This window comes from Amia ocellicauda, chromosome 6 (assembly GCF_036373705.1).
Source record: "Amia ocellicauda isolate fAmiCal2 chromosome 6, fAmiCal2.hap1, whole genome shotgun sequence".
NCBI classification, from domain to species: domain Eukaryota; kingdom Metazoa; phylum Chordata; class Actinopteri; order Amiiformes; family Amiidae; genus Amia; species Amia ocellicauda.
In genome coordinates, this window is record NC_089855.1 from 22,541,202 (window position 1) to 22,565,541 (window position 24,340).

The following is a 24,340-nucleotide window of genomic DNA, read 5'->3' on the forward strand; positions in this document are numbered from 1 at the left end:
CAGGATTACCTATTTTTCATAGTTTTAAAGGCTTATTTCAAGTATTTTTTTAATACTCTGGTCCTAGTCACTCCTGCCTTCCTTCTGCCAAATGCTAAGAATATTGATGGGCTGCAGACATATAAACCAGTCTTTTATCCTAGCATTTAGAAACTTATTTTAAACATTTAGATCATTGTCATACAAAGTGAAGAATAAACTAGATGAACTCTGTTTAAAATTCCAAATGTGGCAGACAAAGCAAACCCTGTCCACCAATTCAAGCTCAACAATGAAACTAGGGCCAGATGTCTGAATGATTATTTATGATGAGGTGAACTTAGAACTACATTATGCTTCTTTATGAACACAGTTAGTGGGGGTCTGGACCATGGTTCACATAAATGAAGTTTAAGGTGAGTTCCTGGGTTATTTTAATCTGCTGAAGAGAATTCGGCAATCAGTTAGAAGAGGCATTCGGCACTAATGCTGGAAAGCCTCAATCCAATAGGCTTCTTTTACTCTCACCCATAAATGGATTTATAACAAGACACAAAAAAATCTCTTCAATTGAGCAGTTGTTGTGGTAAATTCTGTACATGCTTCATTAATCATTAATTAACATGTGTTACCAGTCTTCAGGTTCTGGTGATTAAGGGAGACTTATAAACCTTAATCTCTTGTACAGTCATTTCCTGAAGGACCGCAGGGCACCAGCTTTAACAATTTGGTTGGGTGGCTCGTTCCAGACTACCACAACCCCTTTATGTAAAGGGTTCTGTACTAATTGTAGATCATCTTCATTTCCACAGCACTCAAGTCCCTGTATCATTGTTGAAGCTTACATAGGAACCCTGAAAATGCAACCTGGTGATAAGGTTGCTGAAGTGATACATGATAAACCTGGATGGAATAAAAACATCACGCAATGAGGATTGTGGTCTGATGGATTCGTTGCCCCAGACTCAAGAATACCTCGTCGGGGGGTTAAGCTGGCCTTCGACCTCTTCTCCAGTTTAAATGAAGAGACTGACCAAGGCCTAGCTATACATAGACAGGTCGGAACTAATTTTCTAACCATGTGTATAACAGATTGTACATTGTTTTCAAGAAATACAATAAAGAAAGGAAAAAAATATATCACAAACCAGGCAGGCACATTGGCATAAAACAGTTTCCTGCCAGGCATCATTTTTGGGTGTTATTAAAACAGAAAATGAATGAATAGTCTGACTTTCTGCTGCGATTTGTGATGGGCCAATTACTCTTCCCAACACTGCAATTCAATTATACACAAAGTCAAATCAACTGTTGAGGCATTAAATTAGTATAAAGTCTACTTTACGAAGCAAAAATTTGACTGTAAATTTAAACTTGAAAGTACATTCCATGGACACAAACTGTTGTAATTGCAGAAGCGAATGTATTCCTCAGATGTTGCTATTCAAGTTGCCCTTTAAAAATTTTTTAAAGGCAGACAAAAAGTATATAATGATCAAATACATGTTCACCTCTGTGTCACTGTCAGACATGAAACCAGGCAACTTTTAACTCAAGAACTATCAGTACATAAGTAAAATAGTCTGAACTATCAAGCACATGCAGTAACGGTCAGGGTTTTTTTTTTTGTCACTTAAGCCCATGCATAAAATCAGCAGCTCTATTAAAAAAAGGAAGGTGAAAAAATGTGCCCTTCAGTCCAATTTAATAAAAAATATGAGTCAGCTTTTAATATATTTTTTTTAAACCACACAAAAAATATATATATTTATCTCTGGTATTCTCAAATTCACAAAACCACTCTTAATGTTACCCTCTTAAATTAGATTGCAGTAGATGTACAAACTAAGTAGTGAATAACAAATTTGAACAAATACTGGGATGTATACATATGACATTACTATATTCCCATTTGACAGTCCCTTATTGGAGAAGCCCACAGGATAAATGAAATTTGGGACTTGCAAAGGCAATATGGCTCTACTGTATCAAGGGATAACTGCTATATTAACTTTAATCACCTCTTAAAATGTTTCAAAGAAATGTACTATAAATGAATAAATGTTATTGGCCAGCATAGATTACTCTTTCTCTTCGTGAATTCAACTACCCAGAGATGTGCAGTGTGTATTACGAACTCCACAGATACACTAAAACAAGATAAATTAACCTATTAGTTCTCCAAGCTAGGAAATTGGTTTATATGAAAATCGTTAAAATCTGTGTCCCACTAAGAAAGGCCTTTCAGACAGAATAAGATTAATATGTTTCAAGTAACATTAGGCTGTGTTATGAAGTGTGGTTAACAGTTTATTATTTATGCTCTCCACTGCCATGCAACTGAGAACTGCATAACTCTTTGGAGGTAAGCAGTCTTTATGGAGAAATGGTGTTAAAAAAAGAACACGAGGATAATGTTTGATTCTCGTAGGTATCTTTATTACTTTGTGAAACAATATTTGAAAGTCAATATTGTGTTTTTATTTATTTCTAACAATATATGATCTACTCCCACATTAGAGTAATCAACCCATTTAACTCGGCACACAGTAATACAATGCCTGATATTGGTTATATAAATAGATCATATCCACACAATAGATCAATCACCTTGTTGTCAGGACCATTTAAAAATTGAAATGTAAGTTATGCATGTGATTAATACATTTGTAAAATTTACAGAAGATACAGTTCCATCATAATCTCCCCATCTCTGCATATTACTCTCATTATTTAAGGATATCCGGTTTCAAATGTTATATTCTGATTAGGCCTATGCATTACATTATAGTTATACGTTTTGCAATAGAATGCATTTAAAAGACACACGGCGGCAACTAGCAAAACCTGAGATTTCCGGGTTTGGAACTACTGTCAGCAAAACATTAAACATCCTTTGATACAATATTGCCAAATCCAATAGATTATTTATTAGCGGATACATTTTAAAAGGCATTAAAGCTGAATACTGAACTGAATATAACAGACAATACACACCACAGCTGAAAATATATAGGATATTTTTACATATTAAAAGGGATATGTGGATTATAATACATAGGGTTGTGTGTATATTTTGTGGATTATCATAAATGATATGAAGTAATTTACTTTACATCAACAGATTTATTTACAGAAAATTAAATACAGAAATTGTATCAGTACTTAATATCAGACATGGGTCAATTATATCTGACATAACTAATTATATCATGTACCTCAAATAATTGAACAGTTAACAGTTGAAGAATAAGTGTCAGTTTTGCCTTCATAAAATGTACCATTTGATAAGCCTGTGAGATTCACTGCATATCAGGATTTTTTGCTAAATGACAATTACATCTGCATCATTAGGCTGATATTAGAAGCAGATTTAGTAAATCAAATCTAATTGCTTTCAGCAAACAACAAAGGAGAAGTATAGCTTGATCAAAGACCAGTGGTCCAAAGTAATTACACTTGACTTCAAATGCATGTGAACTGCTAATTATGAGTCCTACATAAGCTTAGTCATTCGCAGTACCATGCTGGGTTATACATTGAGCTGTAATTATGCTCTAAAATTATTGTATTTTCTGCTACTATGAGTGTCTCCAAGGCCAGGTGTTCGATGACTTCAAGATGAAGTGAAAGCACTACAGAGGTTTCAGGGTCCTACAAAGCTCCCTCCAACCAACTACATTACACAACAACTTCTGCCGTCAAACAGCTCAACAGTTAATAGGCCTGTTTTAGTTGTTTACTTGCTTGTTTTGATTTACAAACCAGTCTTGTTTTGCATGTGTACCTGTACTAATTGCTAGGATGAAGGATTTATGATTTAGAATAAATATAACTATTTAAATTTGTAGTAACTGCTATACAATTCTTGCCAAAATAGATTTCTGAATAACATTGCCAGGTTAACTAAATTGTAGATCTGGTAACCCATCTGTCTTTTCAGATTTACCTTTGATCGCTAGTAGTGGCCTCAATAATTACAGAGTCTTTACTCATTAGATATGCATATTTCTGAAAAAGGTTGATATTCCATTAATAAGATCAAATACTAATACCAAGATCTTTAAAAATGCAATTTTGAACTGAATCATTATTGTATTTTCTACATTTAATCTAATCTTCAAAATCTGAAACAATAAGAGAAAAAGTGACATTTGTGCCTGGCACAACAGATTAAATGTAAAGCCACCCCTACAGGTTGCTCCCAAAGCCTACACAAATGGTTGTAATGAAGCCAATTTCAGTTTGCATGGTTGTCTGACCTGCTTCTAAGACTGAAAAAACAGTCCAAAGACAGTATAACCATTTCACTGAAACTTCATACAGTCATGTGGCTAGTGGGATGAGCGGGATGAAAAAATAGCCATAGATAAAACACTGCCTAACTTGCTTTTAAGCAGTGATGTTAATTAAAACAGCAACAAAACAGCAATTTTACAGATTAAATAAAAATGTGATTTGTAGATCTAAGTGCTCTAACTTTTACAGCAAAGCTACATTATAATTCTGACAAACGTGAATGTGATTTATTAATTTGCATTTATAAATGTGTTCCTTTTATCCCATGCCACCACCCACCTCCACAAATAAAACATGATTCGTACAACTGCCTTCAACACAATCGCTCTCGCAATAAGCACTTAAGTGGGGTGTACTGCAAAAAATTCTGTTCTTATCAGAGATGTGCTGATTGTTTCCAGGTGCCAACACTGTTTACATGTACCAGCTGATCATGATTATGAGTCATGAAATATTCTCTAGCACAGTTAAGCAGTTTAATCATTGCCAACAGGGATTTAAAAAAAACATACATGTTTGTATTAAAATGGAGTTCCAAGTCACTCTCATTGGTTTTATAAGAAATGCTATCAAGTTGTTCTCTGATATTTTGCTTACTGAGACTTCTTACTGGGCATATGAGGGATGCCGTATTTTTGCATTTATTTATTAATACATACATATAAAATAAACTATGAAGCCCAGATGGAACAGAGCATTTAAATGATCAATGTTAAAATATACAAATAATGCAGAAATTTAGAACTGAATATTTTCAGTGCCATAACTAATTGCTAGTTTGGAGATAATTGTTAGAGAAAGGACATTTTCAGTAATGCACAGTAAACAGATGTATTAAAGCAACTTCTGCTTTACCAAGTGGAATAACTGTTTTCAGTTCCAAAATAATTTACCTGAATTGTTCACATCACTCGTACTAGAGCAGTATTAAATAACAGCACATTAACCATTCAAACTAAACAAAAAAAAAAACTAAAATTTAATTTATCCTGCCTTCACCCGATTTATTAAACCAGACATCTGGTAACACGGAATACAAATATAAATTGAATCTGCCTCCTAACACAAACTGTTGCTTCCCAAATGGTGTGGAAAATAAGTTTATTCCTTTTCTACAAATTAAAAGCCTCTTAAGGAGATATCATTACTTACACGTTTGATTTAAGCATTTCAGAGAGAAACAATGATTCAGAGAAACACATTTAATCCTGTAATGGGCATGCAATTCACATTCAGGAATGTGTTATTGTAGTTTTAGGTTCCCATTAACATGCATGCAAACTAACTAAGAAGTACTTGAATGGCTATACTGATGGAAAAATAAGTTATTTTATTGTTTACACATTTTAAGATGGTAGTCCATTCTAATATTTATTAAATGTACTGTATTAAAAGCATTTTAAGGTATATAGGCATATAGGATTACCTAAAATAACTGAATCAACAATATTTAAATCTTTCAATGAGCCATCACAAAAGGCATTCTGTGCTAAAAAAATACCCTTACTGTTGAAGACATTATCTTTCATTACAGTTAAGTGTTAGAGAATAGTTATCAACTTTGAAAAGCTGAATGTATATACTGTACTACTTTCAATTATATGTTCCTAAGTTTGTATGTTCTGACAGTTTAGTAAATCCTGTAAGTCATCTAAATAAGGATGTTGTTGAATTAAACACATTAAACTTTGACAAAAGACAACTTTATCACTTAATTTACAGCTCTGTATTTAAAAGAGAGAGACAGCATTTCAGTGTTGAATCTTGCCAAGAAACTGCACGATCTCACCACTTTATTTGATTAGCACAGAAAAGGAACAAAAATAAAGGAAGCCCTAATAACACTGCATAAAATAAAGCATCTCAACAAAACTGATTGAACAGTAGTTAAAGCAGCTGACTCGGCTCAAGTGTCAATAAATAACATGTGAAAGAGTGATGCAAAGTAGTGTTGATTAGTGTTCAATACGTGTCATGTCCTTGTAAGTAATGATTTAAAAAAACCAATGACCCTAAACCTAATTTGAATTTTTAATCTTTTTGGAGAATTAATTGCCCTTAGTTCATAATGTTCTATACATTAGAATTCATATGCAATGCTGTAAATTTAGAAGGACATGCAGAATGCTGTATTCTTCCATCTCAATGTCAATAGCATTAAAAAAAACACTTACAGCAAATATGTGAAACTGCTTATTTTAACAGTACACTAGTTTTAGGAAGGTTAAACGTGTAAGGTCATATTAAAATGAGTACTAGTTGAATGAAATTTCTGTCTGTGACTTAAAAAAAAAAAAAAAAAAAAAAAAAAAAAAAAAAAAAAAAAATCTCACCCATTTTGATAAACATGTGCATGGTTCAGATATAAATTGAGCAGCCACACATAGCAGTTTCACTGCAGGCCCACACACCGATATAACTACACGAGAGAATACTTAGTCAAAACTCTGGATGTGGTCCAGATCACAGTGTTGTGTGGCACAGAAGAGTATCAAACCCCTGGCAAGATCACAATATGCATTCATGAAGACTGACAATTTGAGAAAAAATTGCAAAAGTGTAAAGGGAACCAGGCTTTCTGGTTCACAAACCACTTTAAAAGACAGGTATGAGGTCAAACATAATCCAAGAGTCTCTGACACCACAACACATCCAGGCATTATTCCAGATGGTCTCAGGGATCATGTTAGCAGGAAGATGAATGACTGGACTAGTCCTGAATTCACATTCTGCTTTGATAAAACCAACAGGTGGATCAAGGTGTACAGTCAACACATGGAGCCTTTGTCACATTATGCTGCAACAGGAGAATCTGTCATACTGAAGGCCAGAAGCCACCTACAAGGAGAGAAGGAGCTCTATAGAGGACAGCACCCTCACTGTTAAAGATTAATTCCTACATTAGCGAGACCTAACGCTAGTGAAATCATCATCAACTATTCATATTCATGACAATGCCCATCAGTGTCAACAAGGATCATTTCTTCTCATGTGTACAGAAATATTTTCATTTGGGACACTAACAACTAACAGGACAACTGTACACCCAGTGCAGCCCTAGAACCTGCAGGAACTCTAGGATCTCTTATCCAAGAAGATCACAGCAGAGTACAGCACAATATGTAGGCTAAAGCCTAAATTTATTTATTACGTCATTTATTTATCTGTGGTAAATACAGGCATCATCAAATGTTGTTGTGGCTCGAAGGAGACACTCACGTGACTGATCATGTGAAATCACAAGAGGTGAACTGTATAGTATATATTTATTGAAGGTCAGAAAAATTAATAACTTTGAAATTGATTAATTCAATTTGAGACTTTAAATACAATAATCAATACATGTACATGTAGCAGGCAGTTCTACAAAACATTTTAAATTTGTTATAAATCTGCAAGTGGTGGTTCGTGTTTTTCAGTGATTTGTGCTGGAATTTTAAATTGCTTCAGAAATCACTTTATTATACCATATAGGTTTAAAGACATTTTATGACATGTGTCAAATCAACTGACTCCGAGAGGCAAGTTTTTATAAATGGCTCCAGACAGGAGTTGTGCTGGATGTCACTTCATATCAGTTCTAACGTTTTTTGTTTGTTTGTTAAACGTTTCTTAAATCATATTACATGCTGTTCTTTTGTACCTATAAAAGGAAATAAACTATTAAATTCTAAGCATTTATGTTACATTTAATTCCTACCTGTGTTTGCTAGGCACTCCAGATGACTGGAGTAATGACACTGTGACCCAAAATATAGGCTAGGTTTGAAATCCAACTCTGAAATACCACCACAGATGCTATCGTTACTGCAGTGTCTCAGTTGGGTGTTGTAATGTCTCTAAAGACACTAAAAACTGCATACAAAACATGTATAAATTAAGAAATGTAAGGAATCAAAGGTGTCAAGTGATTTTACTTGATCTACCTGGGAAAGCACTTAATAAGGGACAAAACACAGGATGTGTTCAGGATGTGCTAAAATCATACTTCAGCAGTTAGTATTTTAATGAATGAACACACATTACAAAACTGCATTTGTTACAGATTAAGAGACATCAAACCTGTATTAGAGTGTCACAGTGGGGAAGGGGAAAAAGGAAAGGAATCATCTGAATATAAATGAGAAAAAACAAACTGAATATTTTAAAAGGCTTTTTAAAAGGAGTTCCATTGTCCCTGGTTTATTTGAGCTTAATATCCATAGTCGGCATTTAATATTAAAGATTGAAAGAGTTCAAATTATTAAATAAAATGTTTGTTTATCCCCAGGAAAACCCAATGGCCATATACTTAACAAGCATATTTAACATGCCTTTTTAGTATTACAGCATAATGGGTCCATCCAGACAAAGTAAACGAAAATTACAATATTCTACAGAATATAATATAGCCAATACAACTACAAATACAGGAATGCGAGTAGTGATTTCAGAAAGCAAGCAAAGAATTGCTACTAGGAGCTGAAAAGTTGAAACCTTTTCAGTAACAAAATTTACCAAATTGAATTTGCTCTTCCAACCAATCTGTGTGCTGTGCCCATTCTAAGTGTTTGAGGCTTGTTCCTTGCACTTCTTTAATAGTTCTTGCAGTTCACTGACCAGTGACTATGATACTGAATCATAAGCATAGGTTTAGGGGGGAAGCTAAAAGAAAGCTAAACTGTGCAAAATCAAAGTCTTCCCTGTAACCTTTGTTTGAATAACTACCATTCTTCCCCTCTGATGTCTCCAATATGCACTCCAGCTTTGCTTGCCATTTTCCTTACAGAATAACCTTCCTTCTGAAAATACATGATGTATAGGCATTTCTTTATAGATCAATATATTGGTTTCCCTGAGTCACCTAACTTTAACCCACTTTGAAAAATTATGGTCTGGTATTTGTGATATTTCTGCCATTAAATGCCCACAGTGAATAACTTCCATTACATTTGTGTTTGAGAAAGTTTCCCTACAAAACAGAAGTTTATTCTCATTCTTCCCCTGTAACTGAAATATACATTTGATATTGTTTTTGCCACATCTGTTGTGAAATGGCAGCTTTACTATGTATGTTTGCACACATATGTGAATCTAGACAGACATACATGCAATATGGATGTAATATGTATTTCCCTACATGTCTTTGGAAAAGACTGAAAATAGAAAAGCAAACTCTGCATTTCTCCCTTCAATTATAATCCTTTTCCTATGCCTTTGACTTGAGATAGTTATGAAGTCATTAGATAAATATTTACGCATTAAATCCTTAAGAACAGGGATTTCCAGTAGCTTTAGTAGATATTAAATGAGTTTCTCCCAGGTTATCTCCAATAGCTAGCAACCAAAACCAAAATCTTAAAATGTTTTTTTTCTTCATTTTATATCAGAAGCTGTGTCACTCTCCTAAAATAAATTACCTGGAACTAACAATATGAAAGCACATCTATTTTTGCTATGGCTTAATCTGCAATTATGCACAGTTAAAAGACATTCATTTGCTACAAACTAACCATGTCATTGCAAATTTGTCAGCAGTATATTAATGACTGCTTGATGTGTAAAAAAATGTTTGATGTGTCCTTTTTTATGACACCACCTGACTTCAGAGGAGAGATAATCTTATGTGACATTTTGTTGGAAAACGCTTCAGATATTTGCCTGATCCAAACAAATATGCAGACATATGGTATTTCCAGCTACCCTAAAAACCTGCTTTAAGAATAAACAAATCAAAGTAGAAAATTTGTTTTGTGTGTTCTCTGTGGAGGAGTATTAAAAAGAAAGAAAAAAAAAAAACATCCCATTGTGGAAATGAATATTTTAATAAAAATAAATATGTATTGAAACTGTCAAGTGTTTTAACTATTAAATAAATCATCAATAGAGCATGTACTTCAGACTACAAGATTTAAGATCCTGCTGTCAGCATTTCAATCGCCAGTACTTTATACAACACAAGCACTCAATCCTAAAAGAAATAAAGCTGTGAAGAATATAGCATCGTCTCTTTCAGCATAAATAGAATAATTTGACTTGGTGGAGAACACAGCTATGGGCAATTATGTAGCAGTCCTTTGTGGCACCCAAACAAGAGATCTGTCATTAACTTATGAGGTTCACAAATCAATCATTTGGTATTTAATTTAATCTTGTATAGCTTGAGAATCTGTTTACGGGTAAAATATTTTAAGATAATTTGGTTATATTTTTTATGCACATAAGAAATCAAGCAAATGTAAACAAAATTAAATAATGAAAGACTAGAAAACATTCTACAATTGTTTTAAGAGTAGAATATAAAATAGAAAATCATCAAAGCATTCAGTCATCGCATGAAGCATCCACCCTGTAAGCGGTTCTCGTATGCTTGTTTGTTTTTCTTTTATGTAAAACACATTTTGCAACAAATTGAATAAAAACATTAGCCTTTGGATATTACATTGGTAACTCTTTAGGCATCTCAGCCTTTGGCTCATGTCAAATCAACCAAGACCACTGCTCTTGAGAATAACTATTTTCAAAGATTGATCCCCAGCTGTTCAAAGGTCAAGGCAAATAACTATGAATTTTGACATGTTACTTTTGAGACCTATAAAGTGTTCCTATGTTTCTGTATTTATCCTTAAAATTATTTTGGTTGTTCTTATGATTTGTATTTTTTTTTTCCCGAAATCATAGCTAGATATGACGAGTAGCATATTTTACACAGGTTGAATCAGTAAACTTTCAGGGTGGCACGAAGTTACCCTTCAGAACAGTTTGACACACTGCAAGCTCGTTAGTAATTCTAAATCATTACAGTTGTCTCTAAAGGATGGTACCAGAATATCTGAAACTTATTTACAATTACATTCAGATGAAAACACTTTATACACTATGCTCATTATTATTATGCTCTTCCGCATTTGCAACAAAATCAATCCTGAGCAGCAGCTGAATGTCAAATCAAACTTCGTGCTGTGTGCGCGCATCTTCATTTTATTGCCGTATTAATTGCGTAATTTTTCTGGTAGCTTTTTAAAAACATTATGACTGGAGATGTGCACACTGCAACAGATACCACAGTAGGAGTCCACAAGCTGAACCAAATGACACATTAAGCATCTCAAATTGAATACAAACAACAGGACATGTCTAACAAACACCCACAACCTGTATTTATTCATGCACACATAATAAACTTGCCATCAGGAGCTGTCATGTCCTTACCCATTAGAGAATAAAAATAAATAAACTATCTTGCAGTCTTTCAATTTTTCATCCAATTCAAGTCCACGTTAAATCTCATCTTACCCAAGCAACAGTTAATATGGAAATATTAAATGTTAATTAACAAGCATGATGTCTCTATGATTGAGAAATACTACTTATAATTCTGACATACAAGACAGAAAAAATACATGGAAAGAAAGTTAAGTAAACAAGAAAAACTATGATTGCATGACCAATATAGTACTAAACAATTTTTGCATCTCTAAATCATTATGTAACTTTATATAGGTATGCGTTTACACATTTGTAACATACACACAAATATAAAAATGCTGGCAAGTGTATATTACTCAAATAAATATTATATTATCTTTAAAATGTATGTTTTAATACAAATCCTTCCAAGCTCAATTACTAGTACATATATAAGGTGAAATTAGCAAGGAAAGAAATGCATGTTCTTTCAGAGAAGTCACCAGCATGTGTTAAAAAATAAATAACCATCTGTGAACTGAAAATGTATGCGAGATCTATTTATTTTAATGCCCCAGCCAAGGCTGGGTTTTCTGTTACCTGAAGATTTTACAACTGTATGAAGTCAGTGATACATAAGAAAGAAAGCCAATTACCATCATCTTTTCAAACAGAGCCAGAATTTCCTTCTCAGACATGTGTTTGGAAGAGTAGTCCTGGAACTCAGCGGAGACTGCCGACCAATCACTGGAGGTCTGCTTCATGTGGGAGAGATTCGGCCGCTCCTTTTTACTGCCAGGTATCCGAATACTTGCAAATCTGTCAAGCTGAACAAGAAAAAACAGATATTAGAAAATGACTATTAATGGGAAACAGTATGCCGAGGCACATGTGTTAAAACACACAGAATATGGATTTGAGTATCGATTTGATGGCAAATTTGTTTTTTAAAATCAGGACACCTTTTCTAATCCTATTAGTTTATAACGTGCAATGATTAAACAAGGTGGTGCTTTTCATAGAGAATACCAAAATATGATATCAGTAACCAAAAAATATACTAGAAGCGAGAAAGATAATTAAACTGTACAAACTTCCTGTATGAACTGATGTACGCTTGGCAGTAAGCAATTACTTTTTTGGTTAGTTTTGGAAGTTTTAATTGTGTTCAACTTCAGCACAATAAGATGCTTTGTTTTACAAATCGCTCAATATAGGAACACATGAAGAATCAGTGGCTAACCTCATAAAAATGTAAAAGGGTGAAGCTATGTCTACTGCAAATCACCTGTCAATCCTAAAGTGATAAAGCAATGAAGGCCAAGGTGAGAGATTTCTGGAGCAAGCCTAAGAGACTAAAACAAATCTTATCTGGCAAATCTCCCTGACCCTGAAATCACGGTCATGTTCAAACCAAGAGTACGTATATATCCACCGTATTCCCCTCTGGGTTGATTTACGTGGATGTTTGCTTTCTCTCTACATATTTGTCTTGTGAAATAAATTTGCATGGACATAGTATCTTCTTGCATTTACACAGACTCATTTTCCATGGAATGCCATCTCCAACGCTATGCAAATGAAGGAAAGAAGGAAGGGAGATATTTCAGTTAGCTGTGGGTAAAGCCACTTCAATTCTTATGCTGTTTGGATTGACACATGCAAGTAGCATTTCTATGGCTCAGATTAAACTAGGAGAAATGTCATGGTATATAGCACTGCACATTAAACCAGCAGCTTCAAAAAAGGCAATTTACTTCTTCAAATAATAAGGACATTTTTCACAGTTGTGAAACAGATTTTCCAAATATATCATCAAGACCTGGGCAGTAGCTATACTTCCTGAATTCACAATGCATCAAATTAAAAATTCTAAACGGAAACAATGCATCCCATGTGATCTTTTACCAAATGCATTTAGATGCATGGATTGCTGTAATCCTCATTGTGCACAGTTTTAGCAAAGACCAGACAGTTTGCGTAATCTACAACATCAATCTGATATGGAAAGTACTGCACACAAAAATGTATTTATCAACTGCTATCTTTGGAAAGTGATATATTGTACACATTATACGGCTTTAGGGAAGGTAAGGGAATTGAACAAGCTAATTGAAATTTTCACATGCAACTGGCATTTCCATTGGAAAGGCTCAGATCTCTTTGAATTGTGACTTTCCAGGTAAAATACTAGGACAGTTTTCTCTGCCAGTTTATCCTGCCAATGTGCATCACCAGTTCCTGTGAAAAAAACATTGCTGTAAGCTGGCCCATTGTCAGCATGTACACAATAGCAAGCTACAATGCAAAACGCTTGCCAGGGTTATGTCCCTTCCTGTGATGGTATCAGCCATTGTAGGACACCTGTTCACAAGGATTTACTTCCCAACACTGTGATGCTGCCACCCCATTGGGGACAATGTGACAACCTTTAGCAGCTGATAGAGAAGAATTTAATTCCAAACATTTGGCAATAAAATAATTTTAAATCCCTCCATATAATTATTAATTTTTATTATTTTTTATTTCTTGGCAGACGCCCTCATCCAGGGCGACTTGCAACATAAGTGCAAAAAAAAGTACAAGAATACAGTTAAGTGCAAGGCAAACATTACAAATTCAAATTTACATTATACAGAAGCAATTCAAAGTATAATACATTTTACAACTTCCAATTTACACAATTTTTACATCAATAAAACTTTGCTTTTGACCCCATTAATGTGGCAGGCCACCCAGATGAAGATGTTATGGAATGGAATGTATCCTTATAATAAAAAGAGTATTATATGGTACATATAATGCATCTATGGTACACAGAATATTAACAAAATTGAATTGCATGAATTGCACCATTTCAGAAAGGAACACGTCATCATTACTATGGGCATAATACCAGTACAAATATTTAAGTAGAGGGGGGAAATCATAAATTAAAGTGATAATTAATTTCTAATTGGATTATACTTATCAAAAACGATTTGCTCTTATCATTCTGTAGCTGTGGGGGGATTCTATTGAAATGTCATTTGAAGGTGATAAGGTAGGTGGTTAATTTTCAGGCTTTAGCTCGTATTGGGTCTGTAAATTACTAACTTATCTTCAAGGATAAGTTAAATGAGCATCCTATTGAGCATTATCTCAAGAAGAGTAATCTGTTAGATAATCTGTGGTGACACTAATGTAAAATTAATGAAATACAACTGTAGCAACTTCAGAATTTTATCTACATTTGAAGATCACAATGTTAACAAGAGAACATTACACAGCCTTTCCAATAGTCCAACAATCTATTAGTTTTTTCTCCATCAGTGGGGTATCTTTTTAGCAAAAAAGATGGTGAGAGGCTGCTATGAATAAGCTGTGTGGATGGTGTAACTGCAGGTTTTACTGATAAATGTAGGGGATAAAAAATATATTTTTTAAGGCAAAATTACCATAAAAATTACAAACTGACAATGTAATATGTTGTTTAGGTTTGAATTCAGAAAGCTTAATAGTACAGTTGCTGTAATACGATGTTGCTATGCTTCAGACCATTTCACATATGAAAAGACTGCTTGCAGCAGTATAATTTGCTCCATACACTGACACAAAGCATGGACATTTATTTAAGATCACGGCCCTCTGGTTGACCTCAATATCCTTGAAGTTAGCCTGAATTAATGCCTAGGCATTCTAGGAAAGCTATGGAGGAAGACAACTGCAAGCAGGACCAAGTTTGAGAAATGTGACTTGCTTTTGTAAAGGAAACTGCTTTTGCCCTGCTTTTGCAGGTGAATTATTGCCCATATATGATTGCTGCAAAGACACTTCCAGGCTTCAGATGTAAGCATCTGTCACTATGATCAAACTCCTGTTCCTGTGCGATACCAGAGACAGTACAGAATGTATAATCCGCAGTTAAATTGTGAAATGAAAAATCTGGGCTTGAGTTCAGTTTGAAATGGCAAAAATAAATAAACATGGAGAGCACCTAAAAACAAAAACTAATACCAACATAAAAAAGTTTTACATACAGTATATATACACACACGTGTGTGTATAAAAGCATTTGTAAATGAATTTTCTACCTCTATGAGGTCTTCTAGCCTTCACAGTTTAACATAAAATTTGAAAATTACTTATAGTGCCACTGTCCCTGTACAACTATAATAAAACATTTTGGCTTAAAGCTTCATTCCATATGGAGCACATAATATAAATGACTTTTACATTAACATAAACTAAATAAAGAAAATTCCAGGCCCGGGTTTTTGGAGTTTAAAATTCATAAACCCGGGATCCCCGAGGCACCCAGGCTTAAAGCCAGATTATTTCATAGGCATATAAATGGAAAGATTAATCAATATGGAAACAATTAAATCAATAAAAAAACATTTAGCTCACTTTTCCGATTGCGTCTCTCCCTCTCTCTCGTAAACGTCATTATACAACGCTTTCAACACAGCTTGCATGCCACAGCAGAGATGCCAAGTTCTGAAAGTGGAAAATAGTAGCACCTGACCAGTAAAAAGATGACCTGGTGAGCTCAGCAAGGTGTTTTTTTTTTTGTTTGTTTTTTTCATAAATCAGGTGCTGCTAGGTGCTCACCTAAGGAAGAATCAATTCTGGACTGAAATATTCAACCTCCAAACTTTATAATAAATAACTAACAAATTAACATCAAGAAAGATTGAACAATTTGTATTTATTTTGAATTATTTGCATTTCACTTGATATTTGTATTCTGAACGACAAGTACTTTGGATTTCAATTTAATTAAATGTCTGTTGTATGGAAAAGTATTTGAAATGCGTATACCAAATGCATTTCAAATACTCTTCCATACAACAGACATTAATCTATTGCATTGGTATACACAAACATTGGTACAATTTGCATCATTACCAACTATTAACATTTCCAACTTAAGTCATATATATATATAAAAAAAAGGGGAAGGACCTCCTGATCTGTATGTTGGTATTTATTGTATTAATGTAGTTCTGGTATTAAATTCCACTTATTTTTTATTGGTAGCTTGTTTACATTTTTTAAGCAGATCACAGCCAAAGACCATACTATTACTGGTAACGGTAGTAATTGCATGATGATTTTTCCAAGAGACCCGTCATAATATCTCACTACAGCTGGATACAGTTGACTGGTTGTGTCACTGCTGCTGTCCTGCTCAATGAAAAATAACCCAGCAATAAGGATAAGGACTCTGTCGTGTCATCTGAAAGAGTTTGGATTATGGCAGTGCTTTTGTGAGGCCTGATGCCTGCTTGTCGGCGATGATCGAGTCCGGACATGCAGCTTTGCAAAGAGGACCGATATGATCCGAAACAGCAATTGGAAGATTGTGCTGAACAATAAAGTTTGCAAAAAGTGTCTCTGCCTTTATCACTGCATTATCTTTGCCTGTACTCACTACAAATTCAAGCATAGATTTATTTTTTCCAATAGATTTTGCAAATTGTTGATGTTTTTTTGTACCTACATGAACGATGGAATCGTGACATCCACCGTGTTTCACTGAGGAGTCAGTCTGGCAATATTCACAGTAGACATGCGATTCAGAGATGTGACTTGTTCTAATAAAAGGCCATTCTGTAGTGTATTGCCGTCTATATGTCTGGCAGGATAGTCGACTTCTTTTAGACGGTGGAGAGCAGGACATTTTTGTATATCTGGCTGGTGATGAAACCTGAACGATGAGGCAACATTTGCAAAGCAGCTCCTCTAAGACCCCCTACACCCACTGCTAAGAAACACGGCTCACCGGTACTGGTACATTAGGTATAATGCCGGTGAAATATATTAAGAATAATATGTATATATAAAAAGACAGGTGTGTGCGCCTGCAAGGTGCCGTGGCAGAGATGCCAAGTGCTACGATTTTGCCGTAGCAGCTACTATTTGGGAGGGTCAAGTATGGTGCTACGATGAAGGGTTTGATACTACGAAAGAAAATAATAATGTTATATATAAAAATACGTATAGCATATTAATATACAGTGAGGGAAAAAGTATTTGATCCCCTGCTGATTTTGTACGTTTGCCCACTGACAAAGAAATGATCAGTCTATAATTTTAATGATAGGTGTATTTTAACAGTGAGAGACAGAATAACAACAAAAACATCCAGAAAAACGCATTTCAAAAAAGTTATACATTGATTTGCATGTTAATGAGGGAAATAAGTATTTGACCCCTTCGACTTAGTACTTGGTGGCAAAACCCTTGTTGGCAATCACAGAGGTCAGACGTTTCTTGTAGTTGGCCACCAGGTTTGCACACATCTCAGGAGGGATTTTGTCCCACTCCTCTTTGCAGATCCTCTCCAAGTCATTAAGGTTTTGAGGCTGACGTTTGGCAACTCGAACCTTCAGCTCCCTCCACAGATTTTCTATGGGATTAAGGTCTGGAGACTGGGTAGGCCACTCCAGGACCTTCATGTGCTTCTTCTTGAGCCACTCCTTTGTTGCTTTGGCTGTGTGTTTTGGGTCATTGTCATGCTGGAATACCCATCCACGACCCATTTTCAATGCCCTGGCTGAGGGAAGGAGGTTCTCACCCAAGATTTGATGGTACATGGCCCCGTCCATCGTCCCTTTGATGCGGTGCAGTTGTCCTGTCCCCTTAGCAGAAAAACACCCCCAAAGCATAATGTTTCCACCTCCATGTTTGACGGTGGGGATGGTGTTCTTGGGGTCATTCCTCCTCCACCAAACACAGCAAGTTGAGTTAATGCCAAAGAGCTCGAGTTTGGTCTCATCTGACTACAACATTCTCCTCTGAATCATTCAGATGTTCATTGGCAAACTTCAGACGGGCCTGTACATGTGCTTTCTTGAGCAGGGGGACCTTGCAGGCGCTGCAGGATTTCAGTCCTTCACGGCGTAGTGTGTTACCAATTGATATCTTGGTGACTATGGTCCCAGCTGCCTTGAGATCATTAACAAGATCCTCCCGTGTAGTTCTGGGCTGATTCCTCACCGTTCTCATGATCATTGAAACTCCACGAGGTGAGATCTTGCATGGAGCCTCAGACCGAGGGAGACTGACAGTTATTTTGTGTTTCTTCCATTTGCGAATAATCGCACCAACTGTTGTCACCTTCTCACCAAGCTGCTTGGCGATGGTCTTGTAGCCCATTCCAGCCTTGTGTAGGTCTACAATCTTGTCCCTGAGATCCTTGGACAGCTCTTTGGTCTTGGCCATGGTGCAGAGTTTGGAATCTGATTTATTGATTGCTTCTGTGGACAGGTGTCTTTTATACAGGTAACGAGCTGAGATTAGGAGCACTCCCTTTAAGAGAGAGCTCCTAATCTCAGCTCGTTACCTGTATAAAAGACACCTGGGAGCCAGAAATCTTGCTGATTGATAGGGGATCAAATACTTATTTCCCTCATTAACTTGCAAATCAATTTATAACTTTTTTGAAATGCATTTTTCTGGATTTTGTTGTTGTTATTCTGTCTCTCACTGTTAAAATACACCTACCATTAAAATTATAGACTGATCATTTCTTTGTCAGTGGGCAAACGTACAAAATCAGCAAGGGATCAAATACTTTTTCCCTCACTGTATATTAATATGCTATACATATTTTTATATATAACATTATTATTTTCTTTCGTAGTATCAAACCCTTCATTGTAGCACCATATTTGACCCTCCCAAATAGTAGCTGCTACAGCAAAATCGTAGCACTTGGCATCTCTGCCACGGCACCTTGCAGGCGCACGCACTGTTGGACACAAAACGTACGTCTGAACTCCTCAAATCTTAGTTTTCCCCCCTTATTCTATTAATTAATTAATTCTATGAACTACAACCCCTGGCCATATCAACAATGTAATACTAAATAAGTAAAATAATAAACGCCTTTTTGTGTATTTTAAGTGGAGCTGAAATTAAACACAAACTCAGTCATACTGCATTATTATTAGTAGTATTTAATAATCCACATAGTTATTATGTATTGATCATCTGTATAAACTGAAGGGACCTTGTAGAGTCCCCAGCTGATTGCAGTACGTTGTTTGCATACTTTTTGCATTTGGCTGATTGGCCATGTACTTAAGTTCTTGTAGGAAGTAGAACCAAACCAAGCTTGAATCGGACATTTTTCTTGAACTCCCTGTATTGTGCAACAGTGCTCAATTATATTGTAGATTTTGCAGAATGAAAAAATACACGAAAGTATACAAGAGAGTTTTTTTGTTTGTTTTTTGTTTTTTTTCTTCCCCCCCACCCCCCCACTCCCATCAACCCCGTTTTTTTACCTATGCCAAACCTGGGCTTGCAGGGTTGAGAAATCGTCCGGTGACCTGGGTCCCCGGGCTGGAAACACTACATTCGACCCATCGTGTTCGTTTGGTGTCCATTAATAACTAAGTGATCCAAGGATCCTATCCAGTTTATTTTTAAATGTTCCCAAATTGTTGGTTTCAACCACATCGCTGGGGAGTTTGTACCAGATTGTGACTACTGTGTGTGAAGAAGTGTCTCCTCTTTTCCGTCTTGAATGCCTTGAAGCCCAATTTCCATTTGTGTCCCCGGGTGCGTGTGTCCATGCTGATCTGGAAAAGCTCCTCTGGTCATTAATATAGATTAGAAAAAGCAAGAGCCCTAGTACTGATCCCTGTGGAACTCCACTAACAACCTCACTCCAGTTGAAGCAACTCCTCTAATCGACACCCTCTGTTTCCTGTACATCAACCAGTTCATAATCCATCTACTTACATTACCCTGAATGCCTACAGCTTCCAATTTGAACATCAGTCTTTGGTGTGGAACATTATCAAAAGCTTTTTGGAAATCTAAGTATATCATATCATATGCTTTCATGTGATCTACAGCTGCTAAACCCATGTTGACTATCTCCAAGAATATGGTTTCATTAAGATGCTCCTCTATTTTCTGTCTAATCATTTTTTCCAACATTTTACAGGTGATGCAGGTGAGACTGATTGGTCTGTAATTTCCTGGCTCAGTTTTGTCTCTTTCTTGTGGATTGGTATGACATTTGCTGTCTTCCAGTCAGTTGGCACATCCCCTGTTCTAAGTGTCATTTGGAATATTTGAGTTAGCGGCCTGTAAATAATTTCCCTCATTTCTTTAAGTACTGTTGGAAATATACCATCTGGCCCAGGTGATTGGTTTGTTTTTAATTCTGCTAGTCCCTTTAGTACCTCCTCCTCATTTATACTGATCTCTCTTAGGGTTTGACTGGACTGGTTGTTAACCTGTGACATGTCATCTGTTAAAACTTACTATTACAACTTAGTATTTTTTAAAATTTTATTTATTTTTAAACTTCCAGACTGTGGTTTTAAAATAGTGTAGAACTTCATTACATTCATGCAGGACCAGAGCAAATACCTCACTGAAAACTACCATAGGCACACTGATGAATCTGTCAGTCATAGAATGACTAACTTCACAGTATGGTAGAGAGTATGTCCATCAGAGTAGTTTACAAAAACTCACTCATGTACAGCAGCTGAAATCAGGCAGAAAAGATCACATGTAGTGCAGTATTTCTTTATTTCATGAACAATTAATATCTCAAACTATAGGTTTCCAGTATTCAATCAGAAAAACCTGTCCCAAATTGCCAAATCAGAAATGTATTGTTGTGGTTCTTCAATGGCCCTGCATGAAATCTTACTGAATAGCTCTTTGAAGCTAGGTTAATGTACAAAATCATGAAATGAGAATTAGAACTGACAAATTACAAGGAACAAAGTGTTAAAGTACTGTATGCAAGTTCATTAACACACTTGAGCACATGTGGATCTGAAATAACAGATGTTATTTTAGATGTGTTAATTTGTATAAGAACACCTCCACTGTCATTTGAGTTTTTTTCTAAAAAGGTAATATTAATTTGCAAAAAAAAGTCTTACATAAACATTTAAGTTTAAATATAGCCATTTCTGAAAAGATCTTTTTATCTTCCATTTCATACCATCAAACCCTTATGCAGCCTGCAAACAGCAATGGCACATACATCTGCTCTGCCTCTCTTTGAAGTTCTGCTAATGGCAGCAGCTGTGGCACATTTGTCCTCCTTCACATCTCTGGTAATCATGTAATCAAGTCTTTCATCTGTCTTTTTAGGTCTACCAAATCATTTTGTTAATTAGCATTCCACTGGTGTGACTGTTACATATTGAACAGTAGAATATTCCAGCTTCTCTCAGCAAGCCTTATCCCATCTACAAAACGATCTTCTAAGACTAGGAAACAATTTATTTCTTACAAACATACACACAGACGCACACAACTCATATAATAATTAAATTTTTTGGAGCAATAAAAGAGCAAATACATTTTCCACATACTTTAAAAGATTCAGTACCTTCCAAAGGAGCATTCTAAAGTGCTTTATTTTACATGATTATATTGCTTAAACCAAAATACTTTTTGACCCTCTATTATAACAAATCTCTATAAAACAATATGCAGACATTTTCTATAATAAATTTGGAAGGAAACTGCACACTTAAATGATATAGACTTTATACCTTTCGCACAGAGGAGTTTGCAATAGAGGTAATTACAGTTAAATAATGAAAAATCAGGTTCAGTCTCTATGGCCTTGAAATGGTATGATCCAAAAAAAATAGATTAGATTAGTAAAGGTTATTAGTTTCGTACCTTGACCAACAGACTGTACAACTTTATGAAATTTATGCTACTACAAGGAGGTGGTTTTGTGCAATTGAAAAGGCTTTGCACACTTGATACGATCTTACATTCATTACACTTCGCCCAGGAAGTCTTGCGCCAAGTCAGTTGCACATAAAATCACGTTAATAACCTACTGATGATTGTAGTATTGTATCAAATCTTGAAGATGATAGATGTATAGATAGATATTGATTGTAATCACTTTTTAGTTATGAGAAATTCTTGATTTCTATTCTGACTAGAATTAGATTAGGACTAGAAATATACCATGTATCATTTTTAAAAAGGAAAATAAAATTGTATGTAAAGGCTGTGAACTCTTTTTGAGTGTAATTATTAAAACAGTGCTGTCCATGACAACATACTTGTACATTATATGTGGCAAGGTTCAAATCACTTGGTCAAAAGAGCTCAAGGTAACTGTGGTATCTCACCATTGCATCTGATGTCAATAGTGACAGTTGAATGATCCATTTGGAGTGGCTAAATAGTTGCTTGCTTGTTTTTCCCCACATTTTAAATCTGCATGTCATGTTTTAGAACAGTAAATAATTTGGGAAACTAATGATAAAGCCCTAGTACAACCATTACTTAAGTACAGACATTTCTTTCATTAATTTTCCTTTGGATTTGAATTTTGCCAGCAGTTATCCCCTTCACTTTACAATGTGATAGGATTGAGAAGTCACACAAAAATACAGAGCAGTAGCAATTCATCTCTGGAAAGCACATAAAAATAGTCATATCTGGGAATGAGTTTTCAAATATCTTGTATATTCTGAACATATCCCAGCAGAACTGCACAGCTCAGAGCAGACATTATGGTAAAAACATGAGTAGATCCACATGTCTCGCAAAGGAAAATAAGATGGGGGTTTAATAAGAAATAAATAATTAGAGAATACTGAGGTACTATATACCATTAACACTGCCTTTTGATTCTTTGTGAAGATTGGACCTCATTTTTTCCATCAGCAAGAATGCTAAATGTAAATTTAATTAAATCACTCATCTTTTGTATGATCTCTAGACCCAGTAAGTCATTTACCTTAATAAACATTTCATTACCCAAGCAATCATATTTTGCCAGAAAATTCTGTCTTGAACTTTTCAAAGTACTTAGGGTTTAAAAGGCCGTCTCTCGGACTACTGGAAGGACAAAATCATAAAACCAATAAATAAGAGTAATTCAAGCCAAGGCCCATATGCTGACAGGATTTAAAATTCATGCATTCGATTTTACATTTACTAAAATTGTTCTCCATGGAAAAACAGATTAAAGTAAAATGTTATCACTCTGGATTTTTATTGGGGTCAAATTAAACCCAAAAAACAAGGTAAATAAAAAAGCAATATAGTTAATAAACAGTTCATGATAGTAGTGAATATAGCAAATGTAGAGAAATAGAAAATGGACTTAAAAAGAAATGCTAGATCGACAAAATTGTCCCAAGAGAACATATTTGATCACTAAACAGAATGTGATTTATTCACACATCACATTCAAGTTAATATCTTGGGACACCATGAAGGGATGGCTATGGTGTTGGTGTCTAGGAAAACAGGCATACACAAAGGACAAGGTATGGTGAAAATAAAGTTAATTTTTTCACTAACCTACCTATATAATGACATGGGTCCCTCTCTAAACATATACTACTAAAGTTCACAACCCAACACGAACACAAGACACAGAGCGACAAGTTCAAATCACAATCCATTTCCAAGTTCATAAATCCACTCTTCTGTGCACACTTCAGGCACTCCTCCTGCATACCCACACATCTAACCACCCCTTCTTCCTGCTTTACTGAGGCAGGGATCCACTGACAGGGGACACAAAACGTCTGGTTAATTCACCTCCCCCAGAATCTGGGGACGGGGACCACCTTCAAGGGGCGGTCCTTACATGCCTAAACCGACATGGCACCACAAACTATATAGAGATATAGATATTAAGTATAATATTAGAAATGTCAAGAGTTTGAAATCTCTCTCTCAAGATAATATTAAACTAACAGGAAAAGGAGAAAAATAACCAGAAGAAAATTTAAAAGCATCTGAATCATTTAGGTAATCTAGAAGGGCTCCAAAATGGCAATGCCCTACCAGTACAGACAAATGAGAATTAGTTTTTGAAAAAAGCTCACTCCATTTGTTTTCCGAATTGCCAAGGATGTGACAAACTTTAAGCATGAAATGTAAC

General features: G+C 35.3%; 1 protein-coding gene across 2 annotated transcripts in view; it reads right to left on the reverse strand.

Moving 5' to 3' along the window:
- The window catches only part of LOC136751235 (protein diaphanous homolog 3), a 371,067-nt gene that overhangs the window by 301,209 nt on the left and 45,518 nt on the right, over window positions 1-24,340 (reverse strand). For both annotated transcript variants that reach the window (XM_066706676.1, XM_066706675.1), the window contains one exon: window positions 12,102-12,272. In XM_066706676.1, coding sequence (XP_066562773.1) covers window positions 12,102-12,272 — 171 coding nt within the window. The remainder of the gene's footprint in view (window positions 1-12,101; window positions 12,273-24,340) is intronic.